General features: G+C 39.4%; 2 protein-coding genes across 2 annotated transcripts in view; one reads left to right on the forward strand and one right to left on the reverse strand.

Annotated features, from left to right (window-relative positions):
* UBAC2 (UBA domain containing 2) overlaps positions 1-22,744 on the forward strand; it is a 180,891-nt gene that overhangs the window by 47,273 nt on the left and 110,874 nt on the right. The window lies entirely within an intron of this gene.
* GPR18 (G protein-coupled receptor 18) lies at positions 1,690-5,912 on the reverse strand. The gene is made up of 2 exons (XM_032277580.1): positions 5,495-5,912; positions 1,690-2,861 (listed from the first exon to the last, which is right to left on the reverse strand). The coding sequence occupies exon 2, from the start codon at positions 2,825-2,827 to the stop codon at positions 1,832-1,834; it is 996 nt and encodes a 331-aa protein (XP_032133471.1). The 5' UTR covers positions 2,828-2,861; positions 5,495-5,912; the 3' UTR covers positions 1,690-1,831.

The raw sequence follows: 22,744 nt of genomic DNA on the forward strand, positions 1-22,744 counted from the left end.
TTTCTTTCTTTTCTTTTCTTTTCTTTTTCTTTCTTTCTTTCTTTCTTTCTTTCTCTTTTCTTCTTTCTCCTTTCTTTTTTTCTTTCTCTCTCTCTCTTTCTCTCTCTCTCTCTCTCTCTCTTTCTCTCTTTTTCCCTCCCCTCCCCTCCCCCCTCCCCTTCCCCCCACCCTCCTGCCCCCCTGTCGCCCAGGTTGGAGTGCAGTGGCGCTGTCTTGGCTCACTGCAACCTCTGCCTCCCAGGTTCAAGCAATTCTCCTGCCTCAGCCTCCTGAGTAGCTGGCATTATAGGCGTGCACCACCACGCCCGGCTAATTTTTGTATTTTTAGTAGACACTGGGTTTCACCATGTTGACCAGGCTGATCTTGACCTCCTGACCTCAAGTGATCTGTCCACTTCAACCTCCCAAAGTGCTGGGATTACATACATGAGCCGCCACAGCCAGCCAGAAATCAATTTCTAACCAATGCGTATATTTGGTTCTAAGCCCCAGTAGGACATGATTATGTTAAGAGTGATAAAGGTAATTTAGTGGAGAGGAAGTTATAGTTGAATCATTTATTTTACTTCCATAGTATTGAGGATAATACGGGCTCTGTAGATTATTGTTCAGTTCCTTTCTTTTAGATGGTAAGTTACTTGGTTTGTTACTTTATTAGGATAAATTAAATGGCAAGACTAAGAATTCAAGGTTCCTATTTGTACTATTTATAATGTGACATATGGCCTAGAAAAAAAATCAGTTAACCCCTTGTAAAAATGGGATTTTTAACCACATAAGAAGACCTAACTATTTGTATTGGAGAGTGGTATTTCACCGTATTATAGTTACCTCACATGATAGAAATGAACTTGGATTATTGGATGGAAACAGCATTTCAGATTAGGTTTTCATCATTAGTCTTAAGTAGGGTCTGGTGCATAGTAGGCCCTCAGTATTTGTTGAATGACTGTCCTCTGTTTTCAAAAGAATGAATTCAGAGTTGGGGAGGGCTGATGGGGATAGCCTTTACAGGCCCCTTGAGTTGTTGTTCCTATTAATTTTGCCTTATAGTAAGTAACAGTAATGAGTTCAACATAATTTCCTGTATAGGAATTCTGGAAGTTGAGGTTTGGGACATAAAATGTTGGACTTACAATTAATCCTAGTGCAAATTAGACCTAATTTGCAAGGAGCTGCATCTAGGTAGAAAATAATTTAATCAAATTATTTTATATGGTAGCTGGATTTCCCCTCCTGCTGACTTGATTAACATACACGTGTCGCCGGGCGTGGTGGCTCAAGCCTGTAATCCCAGCACTTTGGGAGGCCGAGGTGGGTGGATCACGAGGTCAAGAGATCGAGACCATCCTGGTCAACATGGTGAAACCCCGTCTCTACTAAAAATACATAAAAAATTAGCTGGGCATGGTGGCACGTGCCTGTAATCCCAGCTACTCAGGAGGCTTAGGCAGGAGAATTGCCTGAACCCAGGAGGCAGAGGTTGCGGTGAGCCGAGATCGCGCCATTGCACTCCAGCCTGGGTAACAAGAGCGAAACTCCGTCTCAAAAAAAAAAAAAAACATACACGTGTCACTTGCACATAGAATTAAATGCAAAAATTTAACTTGATTATCTGTGTAAATAAGACTTGGTTATGAAAGACAAATTGGATACTTTTCTCCCAATAATTCACAAAAATGTTTTCTCTAAGTTTTTTAAATGAAGATAATGAATTTATTTTTTTCAAGAGAAAAGGGACTTGATAGTATTATACAGAATACTCATTGACCCCAGACTAGTTCGTAAAGTGAATTTTAATGGGATTGAAGTAAAAAAACCTTTCTATTATTCATAGCATTTCACTGTTTATATTGCTTAGTGACCGTAAACTACCAGATCGGAAACTTTTTCTGCGCATGCTTCGAAGGTAATTACGGTATAGCATGACACTAATGACTCGAGCCTGAAATTGTTTTGAAACAATGTAGTAGAGAATCACATCCAGACACGTGCTGAGATTCATGAGGAAGGTAGTAAAGGCTCCCCAGGGATTATAACTGTTATCCCCTGATCCCAGCATCAGGAAAGCAAAACAGATGTGGAAGGGCATAAAGCAGATGAGCACCTGCACCAGCAGCGTGATGATGATCCTTATGGACTTCTCCTTGACTTTGGGTTTCAGCTTAGACGTCCTTCCGTGAAGGAGACTATGAATAATGACCAAGTAGCACCCAATCATGATAAACAAGGGAATCAAGAAGAAAAATGTCAGTCGAGTGAAGTTCAGCACGTTCACAGCTTTTAGATAGATAATGTCAGAAATCTTGAGACAGGTGGCGGGGCTGGAGCCTTTATCCGGGTCTTTATAGAGCAATAGCAGAGGGATGGTCGTGGTCAAGGTCATTATCCATACTCCCACACAAGCCAGCACGGCTTTGCACGTGTTTTTAAGTTCTTTGGCATGCTTCGGCTGTACAATGGCCATGTATCTGTCGGCACTAATAAAGGCAAGAAGCCATAGAGCAATACTTGGGTAAAACACTGTGAGAGCTCCAAGAATCTGACAGAAGTACTCTCCAAATGGCCATTCATCTTTTGCGTAATAAAACATTCGAAAGGGTAAAGTCATGATAAATATCAAGTCCAGTAATGCCACGTTCATCATATAGATGGTTACAGTGGTTCTCTTCTTGGTGGTACAACTGAAAACCCATAATGCAGTGACATTAACAAATAATCCAATTATGAAGATACAGCTGTAGAAGACAAGGGCCGCAATTTTGTATTCACCTGGATGTGAGTTGTTAAAAGGGACAGGTTGATCTTGATCGTTCAGGGTGATCATTTTACAGCTTGTTGGTAGGCATGACACTTAGAAACTGTAAAAATAGTTAAGAAAAATAGGAATAAAATTTTGGTTGAAAAATAAATGCTTAACATTCTCCCACTCAGCTTGGCTGTCACTGAATTTTAATTTTGAGAACATTTTATGTTATAGACTCACTTTATGTGTCTTAGTATTTGTTAAGGAATCCATTCCCTAGAGATATTACTAATTTGTATCAATCTATTAAAATGGTCCTGGTGTCATAATTCATTGACAATTTCATTCATCTCTCTCTCTCTTTCTCACCTTGCTCACTTGCCTTCTTCCTACAAGAATAACCATTTCTTTACAGTTTTTTCCTATAGTGTGAAATTAGGTAACAATTGTTTCTGTAAGGGTCCTTTCATTTGGACTAACAGGGAAAAGGCTATTCTGAATTTTGAATCTTATGCAATTGTTTGCCACTTTTTGTCATCTTCATTCTGTTTAAATATTTTGCAACCAGATGAGCAATGTCTAAATAATGTATTTTTGTTCATTAAATATAATTTTAATATGCAAAATATGTGAATAGAAATGTGGAAAATGAATCAAGGAACCATTCGAGTGGTTAACTACTGAACATTTCACAGTAATTCTCATTTGAGAGAGAAATAGGAACTTTTCCTTTGTTACAGCTGTAGCCCCACTGTCTATTGAACATGTAATAGGTACTCAATAAAATATTTACTGAATCAATGAATAAATAAAGGAAATTTTGGTGAGATGACTTACAGCAGCTCCACTAAAAAACTCTCAATTGTAGTTTTCTAGATGAAGACTTGTTTAGCTGGCCATTAAACTTTTTTTTTTTTTAAGTGGAAACACTTTATAATATTTATAACCTTACATTCTCTTTAAATTATAGGTCTAGAAACAGTAGTGTTTTGTGCCATGATCAACAGATCAAGAACTGGACTGTTAGAACAATAGATTAGCTATTTTCTAATGCACAGTTGGGAGTACATAATGCCAAGTCTACAGGTTTTGTTCATCAAAACAAGAAACTGCTTTCAGTGGCTCTACTTCAGTGGTGCACAGAAAGCAGCACCTTGAAAATAAGCTTGTGCCATTAGTAACTTTCATATCCTCATTCTGCCTACATTCAGAAGCTTAAATATTATTTAAATTTTAAAAATTTTCTAAGTAAATCCAAAAATGGAGTATCTAAGGCAAGTAGATATTAAAGTCATTCAGTAACTTGATGTGTATGTAGAAACTAATAAATTTCCGTAACCCTCCCCCCCAAAAAAAATCTGTCCATTTTAAATGGAAAGGAGTTTATTTGGAGTTGTAAATATCATTGAACCCCTCAGTGTGAAACTTCATTCCCCCATGATGCAACACCAACAACAGATTTTAAAAATAGACTTTGCTGCAATGAGATGGAACCTGTGGCATCCCTTGAAATGTGGAGGTGGATGAAAAATTTCCTTCAAAAATGTCACTTTGCAGAGTGGGCTGTCTTGAAATCAGCCCAGAACTTCTCTTTAATGAAAACTGTGAGGGAGATTTGCTGTGGTCAGTGGCATCACGGGCTATTGATAATGAAGAATTAACTTGAGCAGTTGCTGTGGATAATCACAAGATAAGTGCCTCCCTGCCTGCCTGCCTTATTTCCTTCCTTCCCTTCCTTTCCATCTTTCCTTCTCAAATATTTAGGTTAAATATGACTTTGGTGTAGAATTATATATATTTTAAAACTTACATTAAATTTTCCAAATATTTGTGTGACTAGAATATTAATTTCTATCAAATGAGGAAAGAACTGCAGAGAAAAATTATATATCCAATGTCATTCAAAGGAGAGTAATTTTGGAGGCGTAAATCTTATTTTTAACTGGAATGAATTCTTAAGTAGTAGCAATTGTAATATAAATGAAATTTTGTATTTGTTTTCCTTTTTTAGTGTTATATCAGGACTCCCTTCACCTATCCTCATCCTTTAATTTTGTAGCGTAAGTCCTGTACTTACCATTTTGAGTAAATCTTTTTTCCCACGTTAGGCTCAAGCTGTTTCTATGTAGCTTATTTGTCACCAATACTTCTATTCATTTGCTCAAGTTTGAAAAAATGTGAGTGATGCATGTGATTTAAAGGCAATATAGTATTGGTTGTGTTCTGCAAACACAGACAGATTTTTGGATAAATATTAAAAAGTGATTGACTTTCAAGTCAGCTTTTTAAAAGCTGTAGATACCACAATTATCTGTAGCTTTTCTTAAAAATCATTAAATATGTTTCATGAAACAATGTAATTGAAACCATGTGATGAACATTCCTAAATGTACATATGATTTGCCATAAATGTTTTCCTTAAGCTGAAAAAAATTATATTTACTATTAATGTAAAGCAATATGAAAATAAATGTAAAATCGTATTAATGTTGAAAGATGATTATATAGCCTTTTGCAAGGTCCTTCACCAACAAGGTTCAGTTATATTTGTTTTTTTTTATAGAGACGGTGTCTCACTGTTGCTCCTAGGCACAAGTGATCCTCCTGCCTTGGCCTCCCAAAGTGCTGGAGTTACGGGCGTAGGGCATCGTGCCCGGCCTGTATTATTAAAATGAAATGATTTTTGAAATTTAGCACATAAAGCATTACTTTTGGCAGTAATCATGAAGTTAATTAAATGCTGCTTACCTCCTTTCCATCAATAGGCTGTATAAGAGATGAACATTTTTCAGCATACCCGCTTCTGTTGAAGAGATATCTTTGAGTTGCCTCTGTTAAAATAGCTCTTTCTGGAAACAGTGTATTTAAGAAATGTCGTATTTTGTTTTAGACGTTTGTTGCTTTAAAAAGTAGCTTCCAGTGTAACGCTTGGCATAGGAGTTGGTGCTGAGCTGACTGTAATTGCTGCTTTGTCTCTTTCAGGAAGTGCTTTCTGAAATAGGCTTTTTCACCTTATGACTTTACCCTGGATGTGGTTTTTCTCTTTCACAAATGATTTGTTTATGCATAAGCTGCCCTTGAAATGATGGCATATACTTCAGAGAATTATATACAAAGGATAAAGTTTGTTCAGTTTGTGTACTTTGATGCTTAAAGTCTGCATCATCTATGGAAGGAAAAGGAGATTTGATATTGAGTAAAAGGGGTTTAAAGTCTAGCTTCTTTGCTTTCTAAGCTGCGTGATTTTGTCTAGTTACTGATCCACTCTGACTAAGCTATTGTTCCTACTTCATTTCTGTACAGTTGAAATAGAGATAATGCTATCCAGTAGGATTTTAAGGGGCGTAAACCAGAAAGATCCCAAGTTAACATAGTACCTGGCACTTAGTAGGTTCTCCAAAATGATTTGAGTCTCACTTTTTACTACTGAGTTCTTAAAAATTATAGAATATTGACATTTCTACTTTTTAGTATTTAAACATTTCTAAATGTTTAAAAGTAGGATCTTTTGTTACTTGCTTCTTCTTTGCCACATACATTTATCCACTTCAGTTTGGTGTATTTTGTAAGTGTCCTTTTCCAGTACATGGAAGTCTAGAAATAATTTCTTTTGCATACAAATTTCTGTAAATCTTAGCAGAAAGGACTCTGAAGTCTGTAGTGGACTGATTTACATATTAGGAGTGTTTTCACCTAAGAAGGGAAATGAAACCAGCAGAAGGGGAAGTGAGCAACGAATCCCTGCCTGCCTCGTTGGGTTAATTTTTTTACTTTCTCATTTCTTAAAAAAAAAATTATCCTCTCATTTGCTTATCCTAAAATTTTAATTTTCTTTGTATTTGGTTATGCATGGTTTGTCAACTTTTAAAAGGTGCAGGAACTTAAATGTGTTTGTTTTTTGAATTTTAGACAGTTTGGGGCCCATCCATTTTTTTTTCCCCCAGATAAAACCATTATAAGTCTGTGGCTTAGAAAAGTTACTTAAATCCCTGCCTTTGGTGATAAAATACTTTTGATTGTTACATCCTGCCAGAATGATGGGATTTAGAAGTGCTGGAGACAACCATAGCAACTATTTCTTGTGTGAATAAAGAAACTTAAGGTCAGTTACTTGCTTAAGAACTCAGGGTGAAGCCAGGCCCAGTTTCTCCCACTGTAATAACTTCTTAGGAGGTGATTATATTGATCTGTCCAATAGATAGGACTTCTTATGGCTGAATTACATTCATTAATTTTTTATATGTGGTGGTATATTTCATATACCACATAGGAGTTTGATATTTCAGCCAGGTAGAAATCTCCTGCCTGTAGACCTTATCTGTCCATTGCCCTATTCACATAGCTTGTGACTTTCCTAAAATTAAGTATTGCCTAGTTTCCCCATTGCTGCTAAAATCAACAGATACAATGATGGCATGTGTCTAGAAGAGTCCTCTCATTAAGACTTGAGTCCTTTATGGTACACAGGGGCATTCTTTTTTCTGAATTGCCAGGCTCTTAGAGGAGGCATCCAGGAGCACCTGAGGGCTCCCCATAGGCCTGGCTTTAGGTGGAGTGAGCTCTCACTATTTCCCCATCTCCATCTATTCCAGTCCTCTGGACTGGCTACATTTGCTCTTTCTGCCTCTCACATGCTGTTCCACCCACTGAGGCAATCCTCACCACCATCTCCCACCTCATGGAGTGGCCTACTGCTCTTTATTCTTGTAGCTTCCTTTGCAGGGACGTTTTCTCTGCCCCTCTGAAGCTGGGCTGGTTGTTCATCCCTGCAGGGTTCCTTATCACTTGGTACCTATCTCTGTAGTGGCACATGTTTGCATTGTTACTGCATATTTACTTGCTTTTTGTCCTCCACTAAGTTGCATTCCTTGAGAGTTGGCATGTGTTGCATATGTATGTAGGGAAGAGGCATTTCATAGTGGTTGAATGTCTGACTGAACAAGTAGGTGAAGAAATGGAGAGGTTGGGGAAGGAATGGATAATGCTGGGGCCCAGTGTCAGCAGCAGGGACACTGACCAGCTTATGAGATGGGGAGACTTAGGCAAGGGTGTGGCGTCTGTAGTTCTCTCCCATAACCCATGAGCCCTGTAGCATTGACTGCCATTCTCTGTGCTCCTAGATCTTCACAGTGGTTTTGTGTTGGCAGGGCATTATAGTAAAAAGAAGCTGCCCTAAATAATGGGTCAAGGATTCAACTTGTATAGTAGTTTCTTTAATACTTGAACCTAGTGAATTTTTTTTTTTCAAACGGAGGAACTTTTTCAGGAACCATTCATGCAGCTTTAATTTCTTCACTTATTTTGGATTATGAGTAAAAGAGGGATTTTACTTATTCACTTGCAAAAGAGGGATTTTGCTTATTCCCAGAGACTGCAAGATTCCCCTTGCTTTATGAACTAATGTGTTTTAGCTGCAGTTTTGGGTTTTGGTTTTGATGTTAAAAGCCCTAAGTGGATTTTGATTTTAGCACTAGAACCCGACTTTTGACTGAATATAATTCAGCTAAGCCAGTTTTTAATGAGAAAGGATATAGTTAATAGATTTGTATAGCAAATTCCCACTATAAAACATACTTCTATATTAGACATTTTGTCTATGCCACAGGTAAAATAATATTTCCTGTTCTTTTAGCATAGCAAGTGTGAGGGCAGCTTATCCTTGTTGCCTCCCATCAGCACAGGGACCAGGAGTCCACTGTTGTTACTGTTCATGTATCCCAGCATGGGGTCAGTCAACACACAGCCAGTCCTCAGGGAGAAGAGGGTGTGAGGCAGACAATGAGTGCTCTGAAGTAGAGGAGAGGCTTATCCTTTGGCCCTGATTCTGTTTCTCAAACTTTTATCTAAACTGACTGCTCTTTGGGTGCGGATGTGTGGGAGATATGTTGAATAGTAGGAGCTTCTGGATAAAGATTGAGAAACTGTTTGTCTAAATGTGTGGTTTTACTTAAGTCCCAACAATTTACAGCTATAATCTTCTAGCCCAGTTAGTATACCTCCTTTCTGTTTACTTTCCAAATTGCATTGTAAATATATTTCCAAATTTCTTGTCTTTAGCAATTTTTCTGTAGTTTTAAAGTTTTATAAACATGGAGACATTCAGACACTTAGCTCACAGCAAACAAGTTGAACCCAGATCTAACCATGTATAAGTGATGGCAGTGAAATCGGTCCTGGAGCCACTTAAGTCCTATACCCCAGGCCAAGAGTTTGCAGTGTGACATTTCACTATTGGAACAGAGATCCAGAGTCGCCAAGGTAGCAGATCAGGTTCACTGTCATGGTGTCACAGTGCTTATATTCCAGTAACCCTTATTTTATTGAATAATGGTCCCAAAACACAAGGATGCTGAGCCTAATGTATAAGTTAAACTTTATCATAGGTATGTATGTTCAGGAAAAAATAGTAAGTATAGGGTTTGGTACCATCTGCAGTTGCAGGCATCCACTGGGGGTCTTGGAACGTATCCCCTGAGAATAAGGGGGACCACTGTATAGTTAACACCTAGTAGTACGAGGAAGTGGTATTTCAGAACAAAGAGGAGGGCCAGGTGCACTGGCTCACGCCTGTAATCCCAACACTTTGGGTGGGTGAGGTGGGTGGAACACCTGAGGTCAGGAGTTTGAGACCATCCTGGCCAACATGGTGAAACCCCATCTCTACTAAAAATATAAAAATTAGCTGGGTGTGGTGGCGCGCTCCTGTAATCCCAGCTACTAGGGAGACTGAGGCAGGAGAATTGCTTGAACCCAGGAGGTGGAGGTTGCAGTGAGCTGAGATTGTGCCACTGCACTCCAGCCTGGGCAACAGAGTGAGACTCTGTCGGAAAAAAAAAAAAAAGAAAAAGAAAGAAAGAAGACTTGTGGAGGGCCAGAATTGGTAAAGGAACAAGAGATGTGTTATCAGGTTATTTAAACACAAACCTATGTAATAGTGTATGTGGTTGAGGATTTTAGTACATAGCCTTCTGTATAGCAAAAGTAACCATGTATCTATATGTTTGAGGGTTGTTGGTTTAAGACAGGTTACTTAGGATTTTTTATTATATCAGCCATTATTCTTAACTAAATTATGAAAGATAATCAGAGGTGACTGCAAGGCAGGATACTGAGAGCCTTACATGCCTGATCCAGTTTAATCTTCATGCCATCTGCAAAGTATGTAGTTTACATGGTGTGACCCAGAAATATTTACTCGTGACTCTCAGATTGTATGTTCTTTCTGTATTTTGTGTTTTGGTATTATATTTTGCCTTAGTAATTTTTGTTGAAGTTAGTCCTACTTAATAGAGAATCATCATAAATAGTAATTTGACTTATAGCAAACAGTCTCCTGAGGAAATAGACCATCTTTTTATCTCCCTGTTCTTGCTAATGAGTTGATATTCTCAAGGAAAGGTTTTATAGCTGGATTCTGGCAGCCTGTATGTGTAATTGTGGTGTCTAGGATCTCTGCCATTCGGTGGCCAAAAGACTTGAACAAGTACTCAAGAATGAGTAGATCCAAATGGTCAGTAACATGTAAGCCTGCTCAACTTTGTATTAGTAATTGGGAAAATGAAAATTAAAACCACAGTAGGATATTATCCATTCGCCAGAATGTCTATGATGAAAAAGATGGACAGTGCAAAGTGGTGGCATGGATGTTGAGTGGTGAGGGTATTGATTAACAAGGAACGTTGCCGATAGGAGTTTAAACATGGAAAATGGTTTAATATTAAGTACTAAAATGAATATACAGTCACTCCATGACTCAGAGTCCACTCCTAGGTCTACAACCAGTAAAAACACTTGCTTTTGTGTACCAGGAGACATGGACAAGAATGTTCACAGTAACGTTATTTACAGCAACTCCAAATTCGGAACAACCTAAATGTTTACCAGCTATAGAATGAATAAGTCACTTTTGGTGTAGGCATAGAGTGGAGTGCTGGTTGCAATCCCAGATAATGATACACAGGGCAGATAGAACAACATGGATGAATCTCATGAATCTAGTGCTAAGTTGAAAAAGCCAGACAGGAAGGAATTCATATCATATTCCACTTGTGTAAATTTCAAAAAGCAGATGAAATGAAAATACGGTGCTTAGGAATTCGTACTTAGGTGGTAAATCTTTTGGTGGGATATGGGCATGTGTAATAATAAGGAAGCGGCCCCAGCATCTGTATGGCAGGACCCTGAAGTTGTTGCTTTCTTACCCTCACCACCCTTAGGACCAAAGAGATCAAGGGAGGGCAGGGTTACTAGAACTTGGAAGGAGAGACCCTAGTCGAGTCAGCTGCCTTGGAGCATTGCTTTTCTTTTGAGAGACAGTAAGCCTGAGGTTCCCTTACAGGAAGGCACCAGGAGGAATAAACATCCTGCCCTCAGGTTCCTCTTGGCCTAAGTCTCCTCTGAGGCTTCTGTTAGCAGAACTCAGCTGGAAGCCGGGGGGCTATAAGCCTTTGCATGGAGTTTGGATCTACCAGCCTCTTGGACAGAGAACAGGCTAGGGAAGGGAAAAGCAGCAAATGGATTTTCTGGCATGCTGCATTTTTCTGTATATGCATTACATTTCCTATTCAAAAGGCTTTTTTATTTTTATTTTTTTTGAGACAGGGCCTTGTCATATTGCACAGTCTGGCCTCGAACTGTTGGGCTCCAGTGATCCTCCCACTTCAGCCTTCTGAGTGACTGGGAGTACAGGCACAGGCAGCTGAGCTGGCTTATATTCAAAAAGGCTTCTTAAAGAAAGCTGGGGCTTTGGAGTAGGCAGTAACAGGGTTTGAGTGCAATTTCTTGTAAGCTGTTTCTATAAGTAATTTTTTTTTAACCATCTTGAGTTTTCAGTTCATATCTATAAACTTCCTTATAACTTGTTTAAAGTACATGCAATAGACACTAGTACTAGTTCTCTTGGCCTCGTTTATCCCCTCTTTCTTTATAGCATATTTAAACTTTTCCTGTCTTTACACTGGGGCTGGATAGCTGTGCAGGAGCCCAGCCTGTGTCACTAATTGACCAGGTTGTCTTAACCATGTTGGCTCATTTCTATGATTGTCACTCTCCCCAGTTGGAAGAAAGGGGAAGTTGGGTAAGACCTCCTATGAGGGGTTGTCCACTTCTAGCCTTGTGTTATTTGAAGGGATTCCTCTCCCCAACTCTTTCCATTGCAGAGAGTATTTTACCTTTGGTCTTCCTCTGAATTTCTGTAGGACTTGCATAGGAGCCGGCAGGATAGGAGCTTGGAGTCTGCATGGAAGCCTGAATGTGTCCAGGATTCATTTCCTAAATCCTCATCCCATGGTGGAAAACCAAGAATGTGTCTGCTGAAGTTTGGGGCCTACTCTAAAGGCAAAGCATTCAGTCCCCTGATGGGGTCACATTAGTTCCTGATCTTTGCCATTGTTTTTTCTTTTATTGTTCTTCAGTGTGTGTGTTTGTACCATATTTTAAATTTATTTTTAAGTCAACCTCTTGGAGACATTATAATCAGCCTGCAGAGAAAAACATGTTATTTTTCTCTTGATAATAAAATTGCATTGATTTTGGTTACTCAAACAAGGTGTTGACCAGAACTCTTCTTTCTGTGCTTATAAAATAAAACTAGTGCTCCATTCAGTTGAATATTTGCAGCAATGTTATCTTCTTATTGCGACTACTTTTTGTATGGGTAGACTTTACAAGAAGTTTACGACTTTCAGCTCATGTAGCCTCTTGCTCTCAGCAAGCCACACAGTCTAAAGAGAATCTTGACAGAGAAGGGAAGGAAAGGAAGCAGGCAGGACCACCCTGAGACCCACAGGCCAGCTGCTGCTGTGCTTCTTTGGAATGAAGGTCTCAGACCTTTGGCTTACTTCCTTCTGCCTCTGGTGTAAGGTTTGCTCTTCTAACATGAATGGAACATTTTATTTAGGATCAGTAATTACAGGTTTTAGAGCTGGAGCTTGAAGTATCTGTGGCCTGTCTCTCTGACAGTTGTGTGGGTACTGATACCTGATTGCACTTTCATCCCTTTCCTCTCTTCTTCTTTTGTGTGTGCCTTGTGAACAAGGACCTGGCACGTGCATCTTCCAACATTTCAGTGCATCTAGAGCAGTGCTTCACTCAGCAGGCCTTCAGTTCACGGGCATGTGGATTAGACTAGTGTCTGTGTTTTTCTCTAAGAAAGGTTATGCCATCTCTCAAAAAATGAATGGGTAATGTTTCTAGGTAGATATAATCACAAAGACATCAAGTAAAATAATGAGACCAAAAGAAATAGGTAGATTGGGGTTGGCTGTATAGAGGCCTTAAGGTGAAAGTGAGCAAGTTAAAAAGGTTTTGTATCAGAGAAGTTAGTTGCAATTTATTGAATGTAGGAGCATTCACATAGTCTATTTGAACATGAAATAGTTGTAGATTTCTTACGTACATTCTCCAGTTTTCCATACTGATATGATAGTTTAGGGCTGCTTTGACATAAATACTGTGCTTTACTGCCACCTACAGATTATTGGTGGGTCTTGGAGCTCTTCACCTTTACCTAGCTACAGTGTCTTTGAAATTGAAATAAATATTTTTAAAAGCTATTAATTGGTGGAATATTATAAAATATTTAATATTAACTTATGAACATTATTATATTGCATAATACTATATAATGTATAATTTTATATAAAAATATGAACTCATACCTCTAAAACAATGTGGCCAATCTTTTGGCTTCCCTGGGCCACATTGGAAGAATTGTCTTGGGTCACCCATAAAATACACTAACACTAATGATAGCTTATGAGCTAAAAAAAATTTGCAAAAAACACTCATAATATTTTAAGAAAGTTTACTAATTTGTGTTGGGCCCATGTGACACGTGGGCTGCGGATTGGACAAACTTGCTCTAGAACATTTTGACCTGTAGACCATTTCTGCCCTCTTTGGAAGTGTCTTCTTTTTTAGAAAACAGATTTCCTCTATAAGACTGTATTCCTGGTCTAGGGCCTTGAGAATATTCCATTTATACTCTCATTTGTGTCTGATATTCTACTAAGGTATTAAACATAAATGTGGCCTTAGAACAAATTTGACATGTTGAAATACACATATAATATAAAATTTATCGTCTTAACAGTGTTTAAGTGTGCAGTTCAGTAGTGTTAAGTTCATCCACATTGTTGTGCAGCCAATCTCCTGGATGTTTTCATCTTCCCAGACTGAAAGCCTGTACCTATCATAAAACATATCTCTTCAGTCCCTGCTTTCTGTTCTTTTAGGTATATCCCTGAAAGTGAAATTGCCAGATCATGTGGCAATTCTGCTTTTAATTTGTTGGGGAACGGCTGTACCATTTTCCCCAGCAGCTGCACCAGCAGCACAGTGCCCACCTTCACCCTATCTTGGCTCACACACACACCTTTCTCACGTTTGCCCTGCCCTTCCCGCCCCCTTTTCCTTTCCTGTAGTAGCCATCTTCATGGGCATAAGGTGGTATCTCATTGTGGTTTCATTTCCATTTCTGATGATTAGTTGAGAATCTTTTCATGGGCTCATTGACCATTTATATTTCTTCTTTAGAGAAGTGCCTATTCAAGTTCTCTGCCCATTTATTAATCGGGTTGTTTGTTTCTTGGTTGTTGAGTTGTAGGAGCTCTTTATATAATCTAGATGTTAACTCCTTATCAGATGATTTGTAAATATTTTTCTCTTATTCCATAGTGTGCCTCTTTTCTTTGTTGATTGTATCCTTTAATGCAGTTTTTGGAGCATATTTTAGGCCTGCTCATTTGTCATATTCTGATGATAAGGATGAATTTCATAGCTTTTGATTTCTAAATGGTGAGAGGAGGGGAGGGTAGGTTATCCTAAGTAAAATCATTGAGTTCTTTTGGAACCTTGCCTCATGATTTAAGCTGAAGCAGTATTTTCCTGCAGTCCTCAACACCTTTGCCTGGCCCAGGAGGATATAAGTCAGGCAGGAAGAAACTAGTTGTGTTCCAGAGTCTGCTCACTTCAGAGACTTCCACTTGCTAGTGCTGCTTTCTTACACTCTGAAAACTATCTGCCTTTATTATTATAGTAACTTGAAATTGAAAAAAGAACATTATCTTTTTATAGCATGCCTGGTCCCTGCTGTTCTGATTAATATTTTGTCAGGGATAAATACCAAAATAGAGTGTATTTGCTCATCAGATTTGCAAATTACAAAGACTAGGAGGATATTTCAGTAATGATGGAAGCGAAGCTCCTGTAACAAACCTCTGAAACTGTGGCTCAAAGAGTACAGATGTTCATTTCTCTTTTGTAACACTCTGTGGGATAGGCGGGCTCTGTACCAGGAAGTTGTCAAGAGCCTGGGCTGGTGGAGCAGCTGTGCTCTCCTCAGCATGTGCCCTCCAATGGGGCTCCATGGCTTCTGTTTCCAGCTGGCATGGAGGAAGGAAGGGGTATGCAGGAGGAAAGATGCTTTTCCCCAGCTGCCTTCGAGGTTGCAGATGTCACTCCTGCTCCCAAACCAAGGACTTGGTCATGTGTCCACGCCTAATCATAGGGAGGCTGGGAGATATAATCTTACCTGGGCAGCGGTGTCTGGAGATAAAGGAACAGTGGGTTTTGGCAGAGCTGCTAGCAGTCTTCTCAGAAGAACAATAGCTCTAACACATTAGCTGCCTCAGCAAGCTTGAGTTTGGGGCTTTACAGTCAAAATATGAAACAGAAGGAAGCCAGGTACGGTGGCTCATGCCTGTAATCCCAGCACTTTGGGAGGCTGAGGCAGGTAGATTGCTTGAGCCAGGACTTTGAGACTAGCCTGGGCAATATATAGCGAAACCCCGTGTCTCCATAAAATACAAAAAATTAGCCAGGCATGGTGGCATGTGCCTGTAGTCACAGCTACCTAGGAAGCTGAGGTGGGAGGATCACCTGAGCCTGGAGGGCTGAGGCTGCAGTGAGCCATGATCCTGCCACTGCACTCCATTCAGCCTGGGCTGCAGAGTGAGACTCTGTCTCAAAAGAAAGAAACACAAAAGGTAAAGAAGGTGAGAGAAAACATTGGGTCTTTCTCTTGAGTCTTAAAAAATCAGCTGTAGTGGCACTGAATGGCAGAGTTATTTGGCTTGTGAAATGGAATCATGGAGTGACTGCCAGTTGACACTAATGTGCTCCTAGATGCCATTTGTAGGATTACAGGGAAACAAACATGTCGCTGGTGGCCAAAGTTGGCAGCGGGATGGGATGGAGAGGGAGACTGGCCTTGGGAGAAACAGGCGGAAAATTGGCATTGCTTACCCTGGAGAGGAGAAACTGGGGCAGGACTATCTTCTGCTATTGAAGGGGATGCCCAGTGAAAGAGGAATTAAATAAGGGGGGAATGGCTTATGGTGAATGAAGACCACAGGGACATGCTACGGGATATAGCTTTGAGCTTGGCATGAGGAGTAGCTTTGCAGCACTTACTGTCTCAAGATGAAGTGATCTCCCTTGAGAGCTGGTGAATTTGACACTGAAGATACTCAGGCAGTGGCTGGGAGAGTGCGAGCCAGGGGTGTTGCAGGAAGTCCACTCATTGGTAGGTAACACAAATGGAGTGCCTATGCAGTCCCTTTAAACCATGAGCATTCTGTGGTTTCAATGAACTATATTCCGATTCTGTGCTCTGCTTGATTGTGGAATTCATAGATAGGCTTAGAGAACTAGAGAAATTAACTGGAGTCCAGCCAAGGGACTGTATCTCCCAGGAAGTTCTGTGCAGCCTAGTACTGGTACAGCAGAACTTGCTCCAGGATATAATTCACTGCAATGTAGAATTATTATTACATTACTCAAATAAACTCTGTAATACAAAGAGGTTTGATATTTTTTCTATATAATCTATGTGATTGATTTTTGCTTTCATATTGTAAGCAAGGAGTATTTTAAATTTTTAAGTACATACTTCCAGAAAATCTTTATAAATATTTATGGAAGAACAGAATGAGAAAATCTTGACGCCATTAAGATAAGAGCTAAATAATGAGTTGGTAGGGTGATATATTTGAAACATTTATAAAATAAAATATCCAACATAAATTACATGTTTTGTGTATTACCACAAATTCTTACAGAACTTTAATATAGACTGTAACTTTCCATGAAGGCTGTTTTCCTCTTTCTGAAATGAGCATGCTCGGCAGTTCAGTAGGCATTGCCTGCAGTAACATTCCACAGCACTAGATGGTAGTGTCAGGTAGAACTTGTAAAAGCTTTAACTCCTCTGAAAGAAGTTATTAAATGGCTCATGTGGTGAAACATTTTTGTAATAAATAACAATGGTATTATACTTTATACAAACACCTTTAACAGTCTGATACCCTGTGACTATTTAAAAAAATATGTGTGCTGTAGTTAGAATTAAAAACTAGTATTGTGTATGTATGTCAGTTTTTTCCTAAACCACACGATAAAGTATTTCCAACACCACTGGTATAGCAGTTGTGAAACTCCTATGATGTAAACCTAAGATTAATTTCTAGTTCTGATTATTCGTGGACTCAACACAGCCCCTTTTCAAATTTTAACTATGTAAGGTGAGACGACACACTACTTGGCCTTAATAGTAACATTAAAGAAAAAAAAATCACCATTATCTGAAAATTATTGGGCTAATCAAAGAGAACTGTAAGCAGAGATTTTTGTCAAGGGCGTATAGTAATATTCTTTGCCATTTTGTGTCTCTTTGAAGTCTTATAAGAGCCACAAACTATTTTCATATATATGAGCCAGAATGTACATACATGTAAATGTTAATAAGAAATAATTGGAATTTAGCAGAGGTGAATATTATGGTCCCGTGTTAGAGTCATCAGCTTTTGTCTATTAAATAATGTTCCTTAGCTAATTCTTGGCCACAGATCAACTGTTGGATTTTAATTCCTACTTTTTACATTTCTATATCAGTGTCCAAGAGTGTATTGGTATCAACAAGAAGTAGAATATTTTCAAAACCCAGAAAGTAAGTAAGTAGGGAACAAGAGTTTGTACTAAGAAATACAGTTAGATAGAAATTGATTATTGATGGTATGGACATGCACATGAGTTCTGAGGAAGGATAAAAATAAGGAACAGGAAGCTGAACTGTAAAAGATGACTTTCAGTAAATCGTGCACTTTTATTAACTTAGAAAATGTGCTGATATTTATTTTATTTTTTCTTTTTTTCTCCCCTACCTCCTTTTTTTCTTTTTTTTTTTTAGTGAAAATGTGCTAATATTTTATGGTAAATTATTTGGAAAGTCAATTTCAGTCACGTTTTAGGAGAAGAAAGAATTTCCAAAGTGAGGAAAGACAATAGGTTGACACTTCCTTGTATAAAGTAGCCATTTAGTAAATGTTTGGGCATGTATGCATGCATGCAGGAATAAACGAGAGAATCCTGCCTCATATTTTATAAGAGCAATCAGTTCTTTTTTTGATTTCCTCAATCTGTTTGCAGCCTCTTTTTCCTCTTGTTGAAGGCTGGGCGCGGTGGCTCACACCTGTAATCCCAGCACTTTGGGAGGCTGAGGCGGGCCGATAACCTGAGGCTGGGAGTTTGAGACCAGCCTGACCAACATGGAGAAACCCCATCTCTACAAAAAATACAAAAATTATTAGGGCGTGGTGGCGCATGCCTGTAATCCCAGCTACTCGGTAGGCTGAGGCAGGAGAATCGCTTGAACCTGGGAGGCGGAGGTTGTAGTGAGCTGAGATCACACCATTGCACTCCAGCCTGGGCAACAAGAGTGAAACGCTGTCTCAAAAAAAAAAAAAAAAATTATTTGTTGAGCACCTACTTTATGATGAGCATTGTTCTGAGCTCTAGGGATCCTGCACTGATCAAAACAGACAAAATCTTTATCCTCATTGACTGTACATTGTAATTGAGGGTAAAAGACAGTAAACAAAATAAAAGTGGGTAATAAATATATGCCAGATGATGATCTATGTTGTACAAAACTAAATAAACTAGGGAAGGGAATGCCAAGGTGTGAGTGGGATTGCAGTTTCAATGATTCTAGTAAGGAAAGGCTTCAGAGATCACGTGATATTTGAGTAAAGACCTGAAGGGGTCAAGGAGTAAGCCATGTGGAGATCTTGAGGAAGGTATTCCAGACATCAGAGACTGCCAGTGCCAAGGCCCTCAGGTGGAGATGGCACCTCCCGTGTGTGGACAGCTGGAGCAGAGTAATGGGGGGACGGAGTATGGGGAGATAGTAGGAGATGAGGCCGGGGAGATAAGAGGGGTCATGGCCTTTTTAGGCCATTGTAGTCATTTTGGCCTTTAATCAGGGCATTCAGGAGCCACTGCATGATGATTTGGGAGATGAAGGCATGTTGGTCTGTACTATCTTTTTATTATGGTTTCTATTCATTTTTTTTAAAAAACAATCATTTTTACACATACTTATTTATAGTTTTCAAATTGTTTTTTACTTCTACTTCTCAGATTATCAAATTCTTCCTCAGGGTAGTCTATTGTCTCTTGTAGTTTTAATTTTTTTTTTTTTTTTTTTTTTTTAGACGGAGTCTGGCTCTTGTCACCTGTGCTGGAGTGCCAGGGCACGATCTCGGCTCACTGCAACCTCCGACTCCCAGGTTCAAGTGATTCTCCTGCCTCAGCCTCCCAGGAAACAGGGATTACAGGTGTGTGCCACCACGCCTAGCTAGTTTTTGTATTTTTAGTAGAGGCGGTTTCAGCATATTGGCCAGACTGGTCTCGAACTCCTGACCTCGTGATTCCCCCGCCTCAGCCTCCCAAAGTGCTGAGATTGCAGGTGTGAGCCACCACCCCCAGCCAGTTTTAATTTTTTATTGTGAACTCATTTTCAGTGGTTTGTTTGCTCTGGGAGTCCCCATGTGCCCCAGCTCATGAAAGTATCTCTGTTGAGGGATTTTGTGTTTACTACTGCTGGGTCCTGAGGGACTTTTGTTGTCCTGGATTAGCTTTTATGTTATTTTCTTACTTTAGAACTCCCAGGCCATTCAAGTAGGGGTAAATCTAGGCCACAAATTCAGATATGATGTTGGCCTTAGATTTTAATATTTAGATTTTAATATTTTAATATTTTGCTAGGACTGTTTGTTCTTTTTGTTTCCAAGGCTTTTAATGTAAAATAACTTTCTTTGTTGTTTCAGCAGACTATAAATGGAGTATTTTTAGTCTTCTCTCTAAAAGACGGGGATCTTTGATGGTCTGGGCTCAATCCCAGCTCTCCTTCTTGAGCTGCTTGGGGTCACCTCTTCTAGCTCTACTAGATCTAAAAATCCCAGCCCACAACTCCAGGAGCTTGTATCTAGGTCAAGTCCCTTGTGGGCAACTGAAGCACCCCACATTTTAATTTCTATCTTTGTTTCTGATATCTGGGTTTATTAGAGAAATTTGTAAGCATGTAAGAATGGAGAGAATACTATAATGAACGCCATGTTTCAACATCACCCACCTTCAACACTGATCAACTCATGGCCACCTTTTTTTATCTGTATTCTTACTCTTAAGCTATTCTCATGGGCCTGTGACAGGCTCTCTTTGGCATATAAACCCAGGAGCAGAAATGTAGGGTCGGAGGATTTATGGGTATCTTAGTAAACTCATACTGCCATAGACTGGGTGGCTTACACAGAAGTTTATTTTCTCACAGTTTGAAGGCTAGAAGTCCAAGATCAGGATGTTGGCATGGTCAAGTTCCGGTGAGGGCCTGCCTTCTTCCTGACTAGTAGATAGCCACCATCATGCTGTGTCCTCACATGGCTGAGAGAACATACTTTGGTCTCTCTTCCTCCTCTTTTAAGGGCACTAATCTCATCACAGGGGCCCCACCCTTATGACCTCACCTAAACCTAATTGCCTCCCAAAAGTCCTACCTGCAAATACCACCACATTGGGGGCTAGGGCTTCAACATATGAATTTGGGGTGGGAGGGGAACACAGTTCAGTGCACAGCAGCATGTGTGTGTGCGTGTGTGATTTGTGAATCTGTGTGTGTATCTGCTTCTTTACTCTCTATTCCATTGTTCCATGTGTCTGTTCATGCTCTAGTATTTTTACCTTTTTACTTATATAGATACCTCACAGAACAGGTTACTCTTTTTTTTGTTCATCTTTTTCAAGATTAACCTAACTATCTCTTCCATATAAATTTTAGAGTAAATTAATCAGTTGTCTTTAAAAATTCAGCTGGAAATTGAGATATCAATATTTTCTTTTATCTCTTCTATTAGTATACGTATTAATATATTTTATAACTTGGGGTTCATCTTTTCTAAAAATGTTGCTTTCCTAATTAGTAAAATTGTTCAGTTTGTTTCTTTTTTGTTGTGACTGTGTTCTAAGGTTGCCTGGTGATTGTGGCCTCTGAACTCCTGTTTCCCTGAAAGGTGTTAAGCTGCTTTGGCAGAGTCAGATTAGGTTAAGAAGGGCAGTGAGCACCCAGGATGGAGAACCCACAGCCACTGCAGGACCTTTGTGATCCACTCCTGTTTGCTGAGGTTCCAGAGGTATCTTGGCTAGGGAGGGATTCACTTTTAAACTCTCAGAAATTAGCAGTATTGAGAAGAAGCAGTTTCTTTATATGATAGTTTGCCTGTGCTAGGGGAAAGAAAAGATGTAGAGGAAGAAATGGGTGAGGAAATGCTATCTTTTGTCACCAATACCTACCTTGCAGTGTGGCTGTTGACGATTTAGTGTTGATCTGATTATTAATACTTTGTGACAGTTTTGATGAGGTCCTTTGGAGTGATGAATCCAAACATATTCATCCATTTGGGTTGAATGCTTGGTGTGGGCCCTGTCAATCAGGTGATCCCGATATTTCTCTTCTTGAATTTTTCCTGAATTATTTTGATCACCTCCTCTTCCATTTTTCTCTGTTCTTTCTGGAAATCCTATTATCTGGATGTTCAGTCTGCTGGACAAGTCCAGTTTTCATCTTTTTTTTTTCTCCTGCTTTCTTTGTCTTTGTATTTTTGCTCTCCTTGTTGGGAGGTTTCCTGGGTTCTGTCTTCCAATTATTCTAATTAATATTTTAAAATAATTTTTATTGAAGTATAAATGTATATATCTTGAGTCCAGAGCTCATAAAATTTTTACAAAGTGACACCTTCTAAGCGGTATCCAGTTGAAGTACAGAATGTGACCCACTCCCTAAAAGGCCCACTTTTGCCGCCTCACAGTTACTCCTTCCTCCCAAAAGACTATACTGAGTTTCAACACCCTGATCTAGTTTTGTCTTTTTAAACTCTACCTAATAGAAATGTGGACTCTTCTGTATCTTGCTTATTTTTTTCAGCATTCTCTTCAGTTTCACCTGTGTTGCATGTAGCTGTATAGTTAATTTTTTTTCATTATGATACAATATTTTGGTATACGAATATACTACCATTCATCCATTCTGTTGTTTTTTCTTTTTCTTTTTTTCCCCTAGAGATAGGGTCTTGCTCTGTCAGCCAGGCTGGAGTGCAATGGCACAATCACAGCAGCCTCGACCTCCTGGGCTGAAGCATTTCTCCTCTCTCAGCGTCCCCAGTAGCTGAGACTACAGGTGCACACCACCATGACTAGCAAGTTTTTTTATTTTTTATTTTTAGTAGAGAAAAGGTCTTGCTATGTTGCCCAGGCTGGTCTTGAATTCATGAGCTCAAGCGATCCTCCTGCTTTGGCCTCCTAAAGTGTTTGGATTGCAGGCATGAGGCACGTGCGTGTCTTCATAATGGACACTGGAATTGTTTATAATTTGGGAATATTACAAGTACTGTTGCTATAAATATCCTTTTTCCTTTTCTTTTTTTCTTTTTGAGACAAGGTTTTACTCATGATTCACTGCAGCCTCAACCACCTGGCCTCAGGTGATCCTCCCACCTCGGCCTCCTTAGTAGTTGGGATTACAGGTGTGTGCCACCACTTCCAGCTAATTTTTGTATTCTTTGTAGAAATGAGGTTTATCCATGTTACCCAGGCTGGTTTCAAACTGTTGGGCTCAAATGATCCTCCCACCTCGGATTCCCAAAGTGCTGGTATTAGAGGTGTGAG

This window comes from Sapajus apella, unplaced genomic scaffold (genome assembly GCF_009761245.1).
Source record: "Sapajus apella isolate SASKATOON/1434 unplaced genomic scaffold, GSC_monkey_1.0 scaffold9, whole genome shotgun sequence".
In the NCBI taxonomy this organism is placed as follows: Eukaryota; Metazoa; Chordata; class Mammalia; order Primates; family Cebidae; genus Sapajus; species Sapajus apella.

Bases quoted from the DNA above. Each gene is read 5' to 3' on its own strand.
- GPR18 (XM_032277580.1), bottom strand. From the start codon at position 2,827: ATGATCACCCTGAACGATCAAGATCAACCTGTCCCTTTTAACAACTCA.